This window comes from Perognathus longimembris, unplaced genomic scaffold, assembly GCF_023159225.1.
Source record: "Perognathus longimembris pacificus isolate PPM17 unplaced genomic scaffold, ASM2315922v1 HiC_scaffold_5496, whole genome shotgun sequence".
Classification (NCBI taxonomy): domain Eukaryota; kingdom Metazoa; phylum Chordata; class Mammalia; order Rodentia; family Heteromyidae; genus Perognathus; species Perognathus longimembris.
Genome location: NW_025960929.1, coordinates 7,842 through 22,414, shown reverse-complemented (window position 1 = coordinate 22,414; position 14,573 = coordinate 7,842). Strand labels below are relative to the sequence as shown.

The following is a 14,573-nucleotide window of genomic DNA, read 5'->3' as shown; positions in this document are numbered from 1 at the left end:
GTTCGGCACTCAGCCTGTGTCTCCACAGGCCACTGCAAGGTGATGAAGATAACGGTGACTCCAACGGCCTTCTCAGAGCTGCAGACCAGGCTCCAGCAGTTCCGGAAGCAGACCCAGACCCAAGCTCAAGTACACAGCACACCTGTGCCTCTGAGACTGGGGCTCCAGAATGCACTGCAGATGGCGGCCACCCAGGGAGAGCCAGGACCCTTGGGGGGCGGTCCCAGCCCCGGGGGGGGGGGGGGCGCACCTCTCCCTGGGCGGAGTCTGACTCTGGCCCAGCGTGTGTCCGCACTCCCCCCCAAGGGCCTGAGCTCAGTCCTTGCGAGGGGCGGCCTGCCTGCTCCCCTGAATGGGGTGGTGTGGGACCCTCTCACACACGGGCTGATGGGCTGTGGTTTGTATCGGTGCAGAAACTGGAGGCCTTGCCTAGTGAACAGAAAGACCTCTGTCTACAGAAGCTCAATGGTATTCTGGAGCCCATGGAAGATTACTTGCGGCCTATCTTTCCCCTGCTCAACTTTCCAGAAGTCAGGTACCACAGGGACTCGATTCTGAAAGCCGTGGTGGGGCCACAGGCCTTCCCACACGGAAGGCAGAGGGTTGTCCCCAGCGGGGGGTCTTATGAACGAGGGTGAAGGCGGTGCCTTTGGCATATGGAGACCAGCTCCGAGGGACACAGTGGTTTGGGCAGCCTGACTCCAGGGCTGCTTTCTTAGGAATCTCACTCCACCTGAGACTTGGAGCGGGTCTGTGGCTTCTCTAGCTCACTGCCTGTGCCCAGGACTCCTTTGGTGAAGGTGTCCTTAGCCCGTCCCAGTGACCTCCGTCACAAAGGAGTGTGTAAAGAATGCCCTGGCACACGTGCCTGGGACCATAGCGCCAATGAACACCCCGGGTACACCCCACCTGAGACCATGGCTTTGACTTTCAGAATTCCAGTTCCTGTGATTGTGGCTGACCCAGGGAAACCAAAGGGCAAAGAGAAGGAAAGGAAAATGTCCAATCCAACTGGTAGGTGGCAAGTGGCACAGTCCACAGGAGCGTGCCCCAGTGGGACGCGGTGGGCTGTGACTCCCGTTCCCGGCCCATTAAGGACAGCTTAGTGGGCTACGTTTCTAGCCAGCGGGATGCAGGTGTGGACAGAGGCTGTGGTTCTCTCGTCTTGGGCTCCCCTGTGTGCTAGGCACCCCAGCCAGATAAGATGACCTGAAAGTCCTGCTCACAGACGCTGATCAGGGCCTGGGAGAGAACACTGGATCATGTCACGTAGCCACCAGCCCCCCGGAGGCCAGTGGTCAGTGCCCACCGCTTGTGGGGCCAGCCTGCGAGCACAGGGACTCACCCTGTGCAGGAGATGAAGCCGGCCGCTGCCCAGGCCGGGCATCCCAGGTGCCAGAGCCGGCCTGAGAATTCCAGAGGGAGCGTGCAGCGGTGCCCCACACTCATCCTGCTGGGCCCACGCGTGGCTTCAGCTGTCCCTCAGGCCTGTGGCTACTCGCGGAGTGCACCCCTGGGCTTCTGACTCAATGCACAGGAAAATGCCAGCACGTGCTCAACGCGCGACCCCCAGGGTGTTAGGGGAGCACCTGTTCACTTCCCTTTCCTGGCATCGTTGAGTGTCCTAACCCCTCTCTTCATAAAGGGAAGTTTCATTTCTTTAATTCTCATTTGCCTTTGTATCTCCCACAAAGAATTGCCAAGTACGGAACCAAGGGGGTTGTCACTCAACCTGCCAGAAAAGAGCGTTGATTCCCCAAGGCGCCGCGTGCTTCCCCCGCATGCCACAGGCCCTTAGGACTGCCGGCCACAGCGGGTAGACCAGATGCGGGCTTCGGACCCCACACAGTCACTCCCATTTCGCTCCGCTGACAGCCCAGGTCTCTGCCAAGGCCCCAAACTAAACTGCGTTTCAGTCCTAAAAATGGACAAGATTCAGATAAGAAAGATGTTGCTTGGTTTTAAGCAATTGTGTTTTGCTTTGTGAATAAAGAAAATCCAGGGAGAGTGCCGATGGCGCCACGCAGAGCACTGGCTATGACCACGGGGGCCAGGCTCTGCTCCTCAGCCAGCAGCCAGCAGGGACGGCCGCTAGGCAGGCCTCCCTGTGGCCCTCCCGGGAGCCCAGCTGCCCGTCAAAGCCAGGGCCCACCACTGGCGCCCTGGGGGCTCTGCCCTGGGCCGAGGGCTGACCTCTCCCACACCTCCATGTTGGGACAGCCACACAGTCAGGACAGGGTCCCCCTCGCTGTCGGGAGCGGGTCTCCCCCGGAATGTAAGCTGCCATTATTTCTGTGTTAGCAGCTCAAGTGGAGACTATGGACACGGTCCTGATTGTTGACAGGCACCTCCTGGAGCTTCCCCTGGAGGGGCTCTCTGTGTTCGACCAGGGCACAACTCCGTCTCTGTCCCGAGAATTTTCCCTCCAGATGCTCTGCAACCGCCTCCGTAAGGAGGAGACAGGTAAGAGGTGATTTCAAATGGAAACATTCTCATTGGTAGTATGTGGACTCCTGTCCTGTCAGAGAAGAGCAATCGAGAGCCACTTGTAGAGGTGGACGGCTGTGATCCCAGCTACATGGGACATGGCGTCAGTAGGCTTGAGTTCCAAGGCTGGCCAGGGGGAAAGTATGAGACCCTGTCTGAAAAATAAACTAAAAACCACAACAACAAATCAGGGACTGGGATGGTGGCTTAGCTGTAGAGTGCTTGCCTAGCATACATGAAACCCTGGGTTCGATTCCTCAGCACCACATATATAGAAAGGGCCAGAAGTGGTGCTGTGGCTCAAGTGGCAGAGTGCTAGCCTTGAGCAAAAAGAAGCCAGGAACAGTGCTGGGGCCCTGAGTTCAAGGCCCAGGACTGGCAAAATAAAACAGGACTGGGAACATGGCTCACGTGGCAGAGAGCTTGCTCAGCAAGCTCAAGGCTCTGAGTTCAATTCCAGTACTGCCATAAAATAATCATAACAAGAGCAGACACCATCTTCTATTGTTTGCTTTTGCTCTAAGTTTTTGCTCAAAAATGTCTTGAAGGGGCTGGAAGTGTGGCTCAGGTGGCAGAGCGCCTGCCACAGCACTGGCAGGAAAGACAGGAGTGAGCCAGAGCCAGAGCCCCAGCGAGCAGGTGCACAGAGCTGGCGAGCAGCAGGCCACAGAGAGCGGCAGGGGCCTGCAGAGGCTCTGCCAGGCCGCCGGGCCACCAGGGCGGGGCCAGCGTGAGCACAGAACCCACTGAGGGCAGCCAGGCGGCCAGGGCGGGGCCAGTGTGAGCACAGAACCCGCTGAGGGCAGCCAGGGCGGGGCCAGCGTGAGCACAGAACACGCTGAGGACAGCCGGGGCGGGGCCAGCGTGAGCACAGAACCCGCTGAGGGCAGCCGGGGCGGGGCCAGCGTGAGCACAGAACCCGCTGAGGGCAGCCAGGGCGGGGCCAGCGTGAGCACAGAACACGCTGAGGACAGCCGGGGCGGGGCCAGCGTGAGCACAGAACCCGGGCAGGGAGAGAAACCGCAGTGCCGTGGTGGGAGGCGCACAGTGTAAAACGTGTCTCACAATCTCCTGAAGGTCTCTTTGAGACTGTTTTTGGTCAGAGACCAGGACTTGAACTCAGCAGTTGATGATTTCACTCATTGGCTGGCGCTCTACAACGTGAGCCACGACTCCAAACCCCTTTAAGCCATTTTTGAGCCAAAGCTTAGAGCGAAGGGACACAGTGGAGGTTAGTGTTAGTGTTGCTGTGAGTGTTGTGCGGTACTGAGTTGACAGCATGTAAATGGTGGCAGGAACGGAGCTGAGCAATGACTCCGCCGTTGGTGGTGTGATAAAGCTAGAAAGCACACGCCCTCTGGCAGCCACAAGCAACCACGGAGTCTCTAGCTAAGAAACCAGAAACCAGAAACGCGATGGTGCTGCCAAGACGCCCGCAGAGAGGATGGGCACACGGGCACTGAGTGGCACTGCCGCCGGCGCCACTGGAGCTGTGCAGGCCGGGAAGAGAACATGCCGGCCGGCTTCCCGTCAGAGAGCAAGCAGGCGCTTCCTGCGGGGACACGACGGGGGGCCGGGCCCCGTGTGCTCCCCAGACGCTGCAGTGGCCCGGCCCACGCAGACGGAAAGGGCAGAAAGGGCTCCACCCAGCTGCCCACCTCTGGGGAGTCCACACCCCAGGGACGGCTGGGGACTGGAGGCCCCGGGGTCTCCGGGGGGCTACTGCCCGGGCTCACCACTCAGTGCCCGGCGTGGAACGTCGGAGAAGCACACCCCTGCCTCAGCCTCCTTCCCGGCCTCTCCTGAGACCCTACAAACCCGCACTTGAGGAAGTATTTGTGTTCTGACTTGGTGGAAGTGAGACTCAATTGTCCTGTGTCTTGATGGAGACGGGACCCGTATCACATACATCTTAAGGCCAACAACCCAGCGGCATTTGGTGCCTTCTGCCAGCTCATAGCTGCGTCATCTTGCCTTCAACAGAAAGTGATGTGAAAAAGGAGGGGAAAAAGAAAGATGCAAAGAAGAAGGGGAAACGGGGCGGAAAGGTAGGCAGCGAGAGCGCGCGGGGGCTGCCCGGGGGGGACTCGGGGCCCCCGAGGACCGGCTGCCTCTGCCGAGGCCTCAGGCGAGCGACCGGGCCTGGCTGCACAGAGCCCATCCTCACCGCGCCCTGCGCCCTCCAATCCGTCTGTTACAGGGCATCCTGCCCCGGATAATCCCCCCAAACTGCATCACCATCCCCTCGGACAGCTTCAAGTGTATCCTTTGACGGCCATGGGTGCCCTGGCCCCTCCCTGTACACCCGTTTGCCCTTAACCCCGGTCCAGTCGTCATCGACCCCTACAAGGAGGCCCAAGGCAAAGGTGGGTGCCTCGCGTGCCGGCTGAGCCCTCGGCCGCCCACCGTGCCCGGGACCCGGCGCACCACGCCTGCTGATCCTTCTCTTTGCAGAATCCCTGAGCCCTGTTTTTGTGACCCAGGAAATTTTGGAAAGATTTCGAGATTCGTTTACTGATGAGTGGGAAGGGCACCTGGGCAACCAGAACTTTCCAAGGTTGGGATCCAGGTTTCCACGGCGGAAGTCCCTCGCGCTCCTCCGGGCATCGCGGGCCAGGCCCCTCCCCCAGGCCCAACAGAGGGGCCGGGCCTGGGCGGCCATGTCTGAACCCCCAAGGCCCCACAGGACCAGAGCAGCCCCCACACACATGCCACCCTCTCCCTTGGTGTGCGGACAGGCTTGAAGCAGGCATTTGGGGGACAAGGGTTTGTGTGGTGGGCATGCTGGGGGGTTGGCATGCTGGGGTGTGTGCAGGGGGTGGGCGTGCGGGGGGTGGGTGTGGGAGGGTGAGCGTGCCGGGGTTGGGCGTGTGGGGGTTGGGCGTGTGGGGGGTGGGTGTGAGGGGGGTGGGCGTGCAGGGGGTGTGGGCATCAGGGTGGGCGTGCGGGGGGGTGCGTGCAGGGAGGGTGGACGTGCAGGGGGTGTGTGCATCACGGGGTGGGCGTGCAGGGGGTGGGTGTGCAGGGAGGGTGGACGTGCAGGGGGTGGGCATGCGGGGGTTGGGCATGCAGGGGGTGGGTGTGCAGGGGGTGGGTGTGCATGGAGGTTGGGCGTGCAGGGAGGGTGTGCATGCAGGGAGTGTGGGCGTGTATGGGGTGGGCCTGCTGGGGGTGTGCAGGGGTTGGGTGTGCAGGGTATGGGCATGCAGGGGGTGTACGTGCATGTTGTTGGGCGTGCAGGGGGTGGGCATGCCGTGGGTGGGCATCAGGGGGTGGGCGTGCCGCGTAGGTGTGCAGGGGGAGCCTGCGCAGGGCAGGGTGTTGGGAGCGTGGACGGGCACTAGGACGGGGTGAGGGTGGGAATGCCAGTGTGGGTCCGGCCTCCTCCCAGTCTCCCTCTGGGGGCTCAGTGGACACCTTCTGGCCCTGGAGGGCCTGGCTGACAGGGAAACCCCTGTCCCCGCCGTCTGGCACCTCTGCTCCTGGGGGCTTTGTGGGGTGCTGGGGGGGGGCGGTGGTGGGAGGCAGTTTCTGCACTGGGCAGGGGCTGGGAGGCACTGGCGCGTGTGGCTCGGGGGCGTGGCAGGTGCTGGGAGGCCCGGTGGGTGGCCTGGTGCATGGCCGCAGAGCTCCTTCTGCTGTCCCTGTGCAGCCAGGCCGACTGGGAGCAGGTGCTGTCCAGCTGCAGCGGCTTCTTCTTCTACGGGATGGAGAGCTTCCTGACACACATCCTGGTGGAAAGACTGGCTGCCATGAATCTGCAAGGTGGGGACCCCTCCCTCCATCACCAGACCCCACCCCGCCCTGGAGGGCACAGTGCCCAAGGTGGCTGCCCCTGGCCACACTCAACCGCCCAAGGGGGTGAGGCCTGGGGTGCTTCGGGAACAGAGACGCACCCCGCTCCATCTCCTGGCCTCCTCTGGCCGCAGCCACAGGACTCTGATCTCAGGGGCTCCGCTGTCTTCAGCTCCCTCCTTGGTTCTTCAGAGGCCTCCGTTCCAATTTCCATTGCTTGAGGCAAGAGTGAGGTGTTGGGGTGCTGGTCTCTTCATCCGGGCCTTGGGGGTGGGAGCCACTGCTCCCCCCGCGTGCTTGGAGACCCCCACGGCCACCTCACGGCTGCCCTTTGAGCTCTGGCCCCACACTGCGCTTTTCCCTGCCTCCTGCACCCTGGCCTCTGTGGATCCCTGCGTCTCTGAAAAAGGCCTGGTGGAAGAAGTGTGGGTGCTGGGCTGATAGGACAGCATGCCCGAGGCCTCCAGGGCAGCCGCTGGACAGCTGCTCTCTCCACAGAGTGCCAGCTGATGGTCTTGCTGGACCAGACAACTTCCTACAAGAGCCGGCGGAGGAAGGCAGAGAGCTCTGAAAGCAAGAGGTGCTCGAGGTCCCTGCTGGGCCAGAATGAGGCTGGGGAGGGGTCAGCCCGCGAGCAAGGGGCACGCCCCCACCGGCCAGGCTGGGGCCCCCTCCCCCAGGGACCCTGTGGGCTTTAAGGGTGGACCTCACAGTAGCAACATGCACTGTCAGCTCCATCCTGGGGCTGGGAGCTGCTGCAGATGGGTCATACAAGCACCCCAAAATGCCATGTCATTCTGAGGTGAAGTGATTGCACAGCTGTACAGCATCCGTCCGAAACCGCATTCCCACATCTTGTGCAGTCTGGATGATGGGCGGGAAGGAGGGAGGGAGAGCCCACCTGGGCCCCCGGGTGCCAACCCACGGGAGCTGGGCCCCCACAGCATGGCGCAGCAGTCCCTAGATAAGCCCATTGAGACGGCCATCCTCCTGAGCCTGGTGGGCGTCAAGAGCATCGTGGCCAATCAGTGGCCAGCACTGCTGCAGGACAACGCGCAGAGGGCCAACATCCTGTGGGAAAGTGAGTTCCAAAGGCCCCTCTCCTGAGCCTGCTGGGGTGGCCGTGGCCTACGGGGTGCTTGTGCCCTCGTCCCGCTAGTGGGCCATCTAAGGAGACGCTCACGTCCTAGACCTGCTGCCCGTCGGCAAGACGGTTGGGAAAGCGGTCCGTCTCCTGCAGAAGATGAGATACACTGAGAAGCCCATGGAAGGTAAGGCAGAGCCAGCGTGCGCATCAGTCTGCTGGGACACACGTTGTCCTCGGAGCCCTGCAGCAGGGATTCCGAGACAGGAGCTCGGAGGGAGAGAGTTGGGACTGACCGTGCACAGGAAGTGCGGGGCTGACCATGCACAGGAAGCGTGGGGCTGACCGTGCACAGGAAGTGCGGGGCTGACCGTGCACAGGAAGTGCGGGGCTGACCGTGCACAGGAAGTGAGGGGCTGACCATGCACAGGAAGTGCGGGGCTGACCGTGCACAGGAAGTGAGGGGCTGGCCGTGCACAGGAAGTGAGGGGCTGGCCGTGCACAGGCAGTGCGGGGCTGACCGTGCACAGGAAGTGCGGGGCTGACCGTGCACAGGAAGTGCGGGGCTGACCGTGCACAGGAAGTGCGGGGCTGACCGTGCACAGGAAGTGAGGGGCTGACCGTGCACAGGAAGTGAGGGGCTGACCGTGCACAGGAAGTGAGGGGCTGACCGTGCACAGGAAGTGCGGGGCTGACCGTGCACAGGAAGTGAGAGGCTGACCGTGCACAGGAAGTGCGGGGCTGACCGTGCACAGGAAGTGCGGGGCTGACCGTGCACAGGAAGTGCGGGGCTGACCGTGCACAAGCAGTGCGGGGCTGACCGTGCACAGGAAGTGAGGGGCTGGCCGTGCACAGGAAGTGAGGGGCTGACCATGCACAGAAAATGTGGGGCTGACCGTGTACAGGAAGTGCGGGGCTGACCGTGCACAGGAAGTGAGGGCCTGACCATGCACAGGAAGCGCGGGGCTGACCGTGCACAGGAAGCGCGGGGCTGACCGTGCACAGGAAGTGAGGGGCTGGCCGTGCACAGGAAGTGCGGGGCTGACCGTGCACAGGAAGTGCGGGGCTGACCGTGCACAAGCAGTGCGGGGCTGACCGTGCACAGGAAGTGAGGGGCTGGCCGTGCACAGGCAGTGCGGGGCTGACCGTGCACAGGCAGTGCAGTGCAGCGTTGACCATGCACAGGAAGGTGCAGTGCAGCGTTGACCATGCACAGGAAGTGCGGGGCTGACCGTGCACAGGAAGTGCGGGGCTGACCGTGCACAGGAAGTGCGGGGCTGACCGTGCACAAGCAGTGCGGGGCTGACCATGCACAGGAAGTGTGGGGCTGACCGTGCACAGGAAGTGCGGGGCTGACCGTGCACAGGAAGTGAGGGCCTGACCATGCACAGGAAGCGCGGGGCTGACCGTGCACAGGAAGCGCGGGGCTGACCGTGCACAGGAAGCGCGGGGCTGACCGTGCACAAGCAGTGCGGGGCTGACCGTGCACAGGAAGCGCGGGGCTGACCGTGCACAGGAAGTGAGGGGCTGGCCGTGCACAGGCAGTGCAGTGCAGCGTTGACCATGCACAGGAAGTGCGGGGCTGACCATGCACAGAAAGTGTGGGGCTGACCGTGCACAGGAAGTGAGGGGCTGACCGTGCACAGGAAGCGCGGGGCTGACCGTGCACAGGAAGTGCGGGGCTGACCGTGCACAAGCAGTGCGGGGCTGACCGTGCACAGGAAGTGAGGGGCTGGCCGTGCACAGGCAGTGCGGGGCTGACCGTGCACAGGCAGTGCAGTGCAGCGTTGACCATGCACAGGAAGTGCGGGGCTGACCGTGCACAGGAAGTGCGGGGCTGACCGTGCATAGGCAGTGCGGGGCTGACCGTGCACAGGCAGTGCGGGCCTGACCGTGCACAGGAAGTGCGGGCCTGACCGTGCACAGGAAGTGCGGGCCTGACCGTGCACAGGAAGCGCGGGGCTGACCGTACACAGGAAGTGAGGGGCTGACCATGCACAGGAAGCGCGGGGCTGACCGTGCACAGGAAGTGAGGGGCTGGCCGTGCACAGGAAGTGAGGGGCTGACCGTGCACAGGAAGCGCGGGGCTGACCGTGCACAGGAAGTGCGGGGCTGACCGTGCACAGGAAGTGCGGGGCTGACCGTGCACAAGCAGTGCGGGGCTGACCGTGCACAAGCAGTGCGGGGCTGACCGTGCACAGGAAGTGAGGGGCTGACCGTGCACAGGCAGTGCGGGGCTGACCGTGCACAGGCAGTGCAGTGCAGCGTTGACCATGCACAGGAAGTGCGGGGCTGACCGTGCACAGGAAGTGCGGGGCTGACCGTGCACAGGAAGTGCGGGGCTGACCGTGCACAAGCAGTGCGGGGCTGACCGTGCACAGGAAGTGCGGGGCTGACCGTGCACAGGAAGTGAGGGGCTGACCATGCACAGAAAGTGTGGGGCTGACCGTGTACAGGAAGTGCGGGGCTGACCGTGCACAGGAAGTGAGGGGCTGACCATGCACAGAAAATGTGGGGCTGACCGTGTACAGGAAGTGCGGGGCTGACCGTGCACAGGAAGTGAGGGCCTGACCATGCACAGGAAGCGCGGGGCTGACCGTGCACAGGAAGCGCGGGGCTGACCGTGCACAGGAAGTGAGGGGCTGGCCGTGCACAGGAAGTGCGGGGCTGACCGTGCACAGGAAGTGCGGGGCTGACCGTGCACAAGCAGTGCGGGGCTGACCGTGCACAGGAAGTGAGGGGCTGGCCGTGCACAGGCAGTGCGGGGCTGACCGTGCACAGGCAGTGCAGTGCAGCGTTGACCATGCACAGGAAGTTCGGGGCTGACCGTGCACAGGAAGTGCGGGGCTGACCGTGCACAGGCAGTGCAGTGCAGCGTTGACCATGCACAGGAAGTGCGGGGCTGACCGTGCACAGGAAGTGCGGGGCTGACCGTGCACAGGAAGTGCGGGGCTGACCGTGCACAAGCAGTGCGGGGCTGACCATGCACAGAAAGTGTGGGGCTGACCGTGCACAGGAAGTGCGGGGCTGACCGTGCACAGGAAGTGAGGGCCTGACCATGCACAGGAAGCGCGGGGCTGACCGTGCACAGGAAGCGCGGGGCTGACCGTGCACAGGAAGCGCGGGGCTGACCGTGCACAAGCAGTGCGGGGCTGACCGTGCACAGGAAGCGCGGGGCTGACCGTGCACAGGAAGTGAGGGGCTGGCCGTGCACAGGCAGTGCAGTGCAGCGTTGACCATGCACAGGAAGTGCGGGGCTGACCATGCACAGAAAGTGTGGGGCTGACCGTGCACAGGAAGTGAGGGGCTGACCGTGCACAGGAAGCGCGGGGCTGACCGTGCACAGGAAGTGCGGGGCTGACCGTGCACAAGCAGTGCGGGGCTGACCGTGCACAGGAAGTGAGGGGCTGGCCGTGCACAGGCAGTGCGGGGCTGACCGTGCACAGGCAGTGCGGGGCTGACCGTGCACAGGAAGTGCGGGCCTGACCGTGCACAGGAAGTGCGGGCCTGACCGTGCACAGGAAGCGCGGGGCTGACCGTACACAGGAAGTGAGGGGCTGACCATGCACAGGAAGTGTGGGGCTGACCGTGCACAGGAAGTGCGGGGCTGACCGTGCACAGGAAGTGAGGGGCTGACCGTGCACAGGAAGTGCGGGGCTGACCGTGCACAGGAAGTGAGGGGCTGACCGTGCACAGGAAGTGTGGGGCTGACCGTGCACAGGAAGTGCGGGGCTGACCGTGCACAGGAAGTGAGGGGCTGACCGTGCACAGGAAGTGTGGGGCTGACCGTGCACAGGAAGTGCGGGGCTGACAGTACACAAGCGGCACAGTCTGTTCATCCCCCGGGTGAACATGGGCTGAGGAAGAGCATGAAGGCGCCTGTGCCATTGCAGACAGCTGGCACCTAGAGTTGCTAATTCATCTCAAACGGCTCAAGCACCCGAGGCAATGCTTTCGCAGCACCCCGTCCTCCACAGCTAAGGATTCGGAGGGGGTTAGCCAGGCAGGCTGGGAAGCCTCTGACCACAGTGTACCAGCGGGGTCCCCCTGGCCTCCATCGTCCCCATTCAGATGAGAAATCCTTGGGAAAATGGAGTCCTAAGCCAGGGGTGCGCCCTGGTTGAGTTATAGCCGTCAGCCCGTCTTCCCAGCTTCGAATTCCCCAACACTTGTCACGGTGACAAGCTCCAGATATCACTGTAAAACATGTGACCCAACGCCAGCCAACCGCTTTTAGTTGTACGTGAAATAAGTAATCCTCCACAACTCAAAGATGAACTCCAGGAGGGTTTAAAATCGAGAAACCTTCCATATAATGCAACTCAATAGTAAGTTAACCTTTGAAAACAATTATGTTTTCTAGTGCCTAGGATATTGTACCAGAAAATAATTAGTGAGTGAGTGAGTGTGCGAGTGGGTACACTACCAATCAACTGGCTCAAGTCCTTCTGCCCGACCCACACAGGAATTGAAGGGGGACGGGGGAGGGATGGGGGGGGCTGTTCAGTGTTAGCAGCTCCAGGCCTTTGAGTGCACACAGCCTGGGGCCAGACTGGAAGACCAGAGGCTCGCTGCTCCTCCGAGATGGAGGCCCACGGTGGCAGGGTTTAGAAACCGGGGACTTCTGGCTGTAGGTAATGAGGCTGGAGGCTTCAGCCACCAGAGGCCTGGGCACTTGGAAGCTGCCATCAGCCTCAGTCTCCAGCAGCTGTGAGGGGCAGCCCCTGATCGTGGTAAAACTCAAGAGGGGGCCTACAGAGGCTCAGGTGAGGGCCCTCCGGCCTAGTGGGTCAAGACCCTCAGCCCTGGAGACGCTCACCCCTCGAGGGCCCCCTGGAGCTCTTCCAGAAGGCAGAGCCTGGTTTCTCACCTCTGGCTCTCCATGGTCTTCAGTCTTTCCCCACCGTGTCTCCATGCCATGCCCTCTCTCTGTGTCTGCCGTTCCCCGCTGTCTCTGCCCCCCCCCCCCTGCCATTCCTGCCCCGCTGCTCTCTGGAGCTCTCGGGCAGCCTTCCTGCCTCTATTGCTCCCACCACTGCGGTGGGGCTATCGCCTCTGCTGCCGCCAGTTCATCCTCATCTAGTAATCGAAGCAAGAGCCAGGCACCAGGGGTTTACGGTAATCCTAGCTACTCGGGAGGCTGAGATCTGGGGATCATGGTTCAAAGCCAGCCCGAGAAGAAAACTGAGGAGCTCCAGACTGGAGGTAGGACTCAAGAGTTCCAGCCACACGTGAAAAAGTGAATCAAGAGCACAAGGCCCTGCGTTCAAACCCCAGTATCGGAACATACACATACATGCACACACACACAGCACATGAACAGAGAGTAGGCAAGCAAAGACCACTTAAGAAAAGTCTTATAGTAACCCTAATGTTGAAAAAGAGCAGGAGGAAGTACGGGAGGCATCTTCAAGCCAACTCCCAAAGTGAGCTGACAGGCCTGGTCACCTAGGTAGAAAGAGCTGCAGGACTCTGTGAGAAGCTTGGTCAGCCCAATCACAGCACTGCCTTTTGTGCAAATGAAAGATGTGTTTGTATCCGTCGCGGGCCTTCTGCTGGGGAAGTGTTGGGTAGGAATGGCTGCAGGACCGTCTATCGTCTCCTGAGGCTTGTGAGGAAAAGCCTGATGCGTGCTCCCCGAAAGGCAGGGCTGGAAGAGTGCATTCAAGAGCCAGACTTGTGCGTCATCAGCAAGCAGCCATGGTTGCTGGGTAGCTTCCTGTCCCCTCTGTGGGGAAAGCTCAAAGCCAGGCATGAGGTCGGGCCAGCCAGTTGCTTGACTGGCATTCCTTCACTCAAGGTAGCCAAGTCCGAAGGCCCTGGCTCCCAACATGTTAGCTTTTTTTAAAGGAAAAGAGATATTAAAAGGGATGCTTTCAATAAAGGCCTATCATGAACCTTTTCGGTGTTTAACAGTACTTAGCAGTGCTCGAGTAGTGCAGGACTCCCGCCTTAGCGCCCACAAGGGGTGAGTTCCTCTGATCCAATCGAGCACTGGAAAGACGGGTGTCCTAACAGACAAGGAGCGGGACCTGGCATACACACTTGTGCCACGCCGGGCACCCAGCTTGTTGCTGGCCAATGGATGGGGAGCGAGCGTAGCAGGCTCAGGGCCATGCCTGAACGTTGGTCTTTTGGCTCCTGTAACCTGTGCAGAAGCGAGAGCCCAACGCACCGGCACACATTCAGGAGGGAACCAGTTACCTCATCCTGTGATTGCTTTGCCAGGGCAAGGGCGCGGCTGGCTGCACAGAGGAGGCCCTGAGGCCCGGCTCTGGATTCTACCTACCGATGCCTGTTGTCGGAGGAATAGAGAGGACTCGGGTTCCACCCGAACTGTACAGTCCTGCCATTGCTAGCAGGAAAGCCGTAGCTTCTGCACTCCTGCAGCAGTGAGGAGCAGATTGTGCCCGTGGCCTCAGCTCAGATCTGGCTGCCTCTTGCCCTGTTCTCCCTGCACCCTGGTCCCGGTCCCTGGGAGCTGGATCTGTGCCAGACAGCCCTGCAGCTCACCAGCTCCATCTCACCCTCCACAGATGAGTCTCCATACGCCAACCCGGACGAGACGCCGTCGCTCGGGGCGGAGTCCCCCGGCTCGGAGCCGCACCCCACGGCCCTCAGCCTGGTCCTGTATGGGCTGCCGCACCAGGCCATTGTATGATTCCCCCGGAGTGCCCTCCCTCCCGGCTCTGCCCCTTTGGGGCCCAGGGCCGCTGTCCCCACCCCTGCCTCCCGGCACAGGGCTCCTGCTCTGCTCCTCACTAAGAAAAGTTGTCAGACTGCACATTTCTTGTCGATTTAAGCATTTTAATAAACAAGAACAAACCTGTGGTGTGGTTTCTCGACTTCAGGGGTACCAGCAATTTGTGTGGTGTCTCGGGTGGGGGGGGTACCCCTCAAGGAAACTTCTGGAACAAGGAGCTCCCAGACACTGGGCATGCCTGCCAGCAAGTGCTCTTCCCAGATGAGTCTCCTGTCTGTCTGTCGGTCGGTCCCAGCTCTTGTGGGCTACCTGCCGGAGGGCCCTGGGGAGGGGAGACCCCTTGCAGGCAGTCCTTCTGCAGGTCCCCGTTAGTTCCGTCCCTGGTGGGCTGTGCTTCGGGTGGCCGGCTCCACTCACCTGTGAGGCCTGAGCGTGGTGCCGGGCCCTCTGTGGGCGCCAGTGGCACGGAGCGGAGAAGGCCAAGGATGGTCCCACGGGGCAAGA

The 14,573-nt window shown here is 61.9% G+C and overlaps 1 protein-coding gene across 1 annotated transcript in view; it reads left to right on the top strand.

Annotated features, from left to right (window-relative positions):
• LOC125345310 (cilia- and flagella-associated protein 46-like) overlaps nt 1–14,176 on the top strand; it is an 85,916-nt gene extending 71,740 nt beyond the window's left edge. The window contains exons 48-60 of the mRNA XM_048337537.1: nt 29–129; nt 441–535; nt 935–1,014; nt 2,305–2,463; nt 4,471–4,535; nt 4,688–4,748; nt 4,818–4,853; nt 4,942–5,044; nt 6,140–6,252; nt 6,781–6,862; nt 7,227–7,363; nt 7,473–7,553; nt 13,903–14,176. Of these exons, the coding sequence (XP_048193494.1) occupies nt 29–129; nt 441–535; nt 935–1,014; nt 2,305–2,463; nt 4,471–4,535; nt 4,688–4,748; nt 4,818–4,853; nt 4,942–5,044; nt 6,140–6,252; nt 6,781–6,862; nt 7,227–7,363; nt 7,473–7,553; nt 13,903–14,027 (1,238 nt within the window). The 3' untranslated portion in view covers nt 14,028–14,176. The remainder of the gene's footprint in view (nt 1–28; nt 130–440; nt 536–934; nt 1,015–2,304; nt 2,464–4,470; nt 4,536–4,687; nt 4,749–4,817; nt 4,854–4,941; nt 5,045–6,139; nt 6,253–6,780; nt 6,863–7,226; nt 7,364–7,472; nt 7,554–13,902) is intronic.
• The last annotated feature ends 397 nt before the right edge of the window (nt 14,177–14,573 follow it).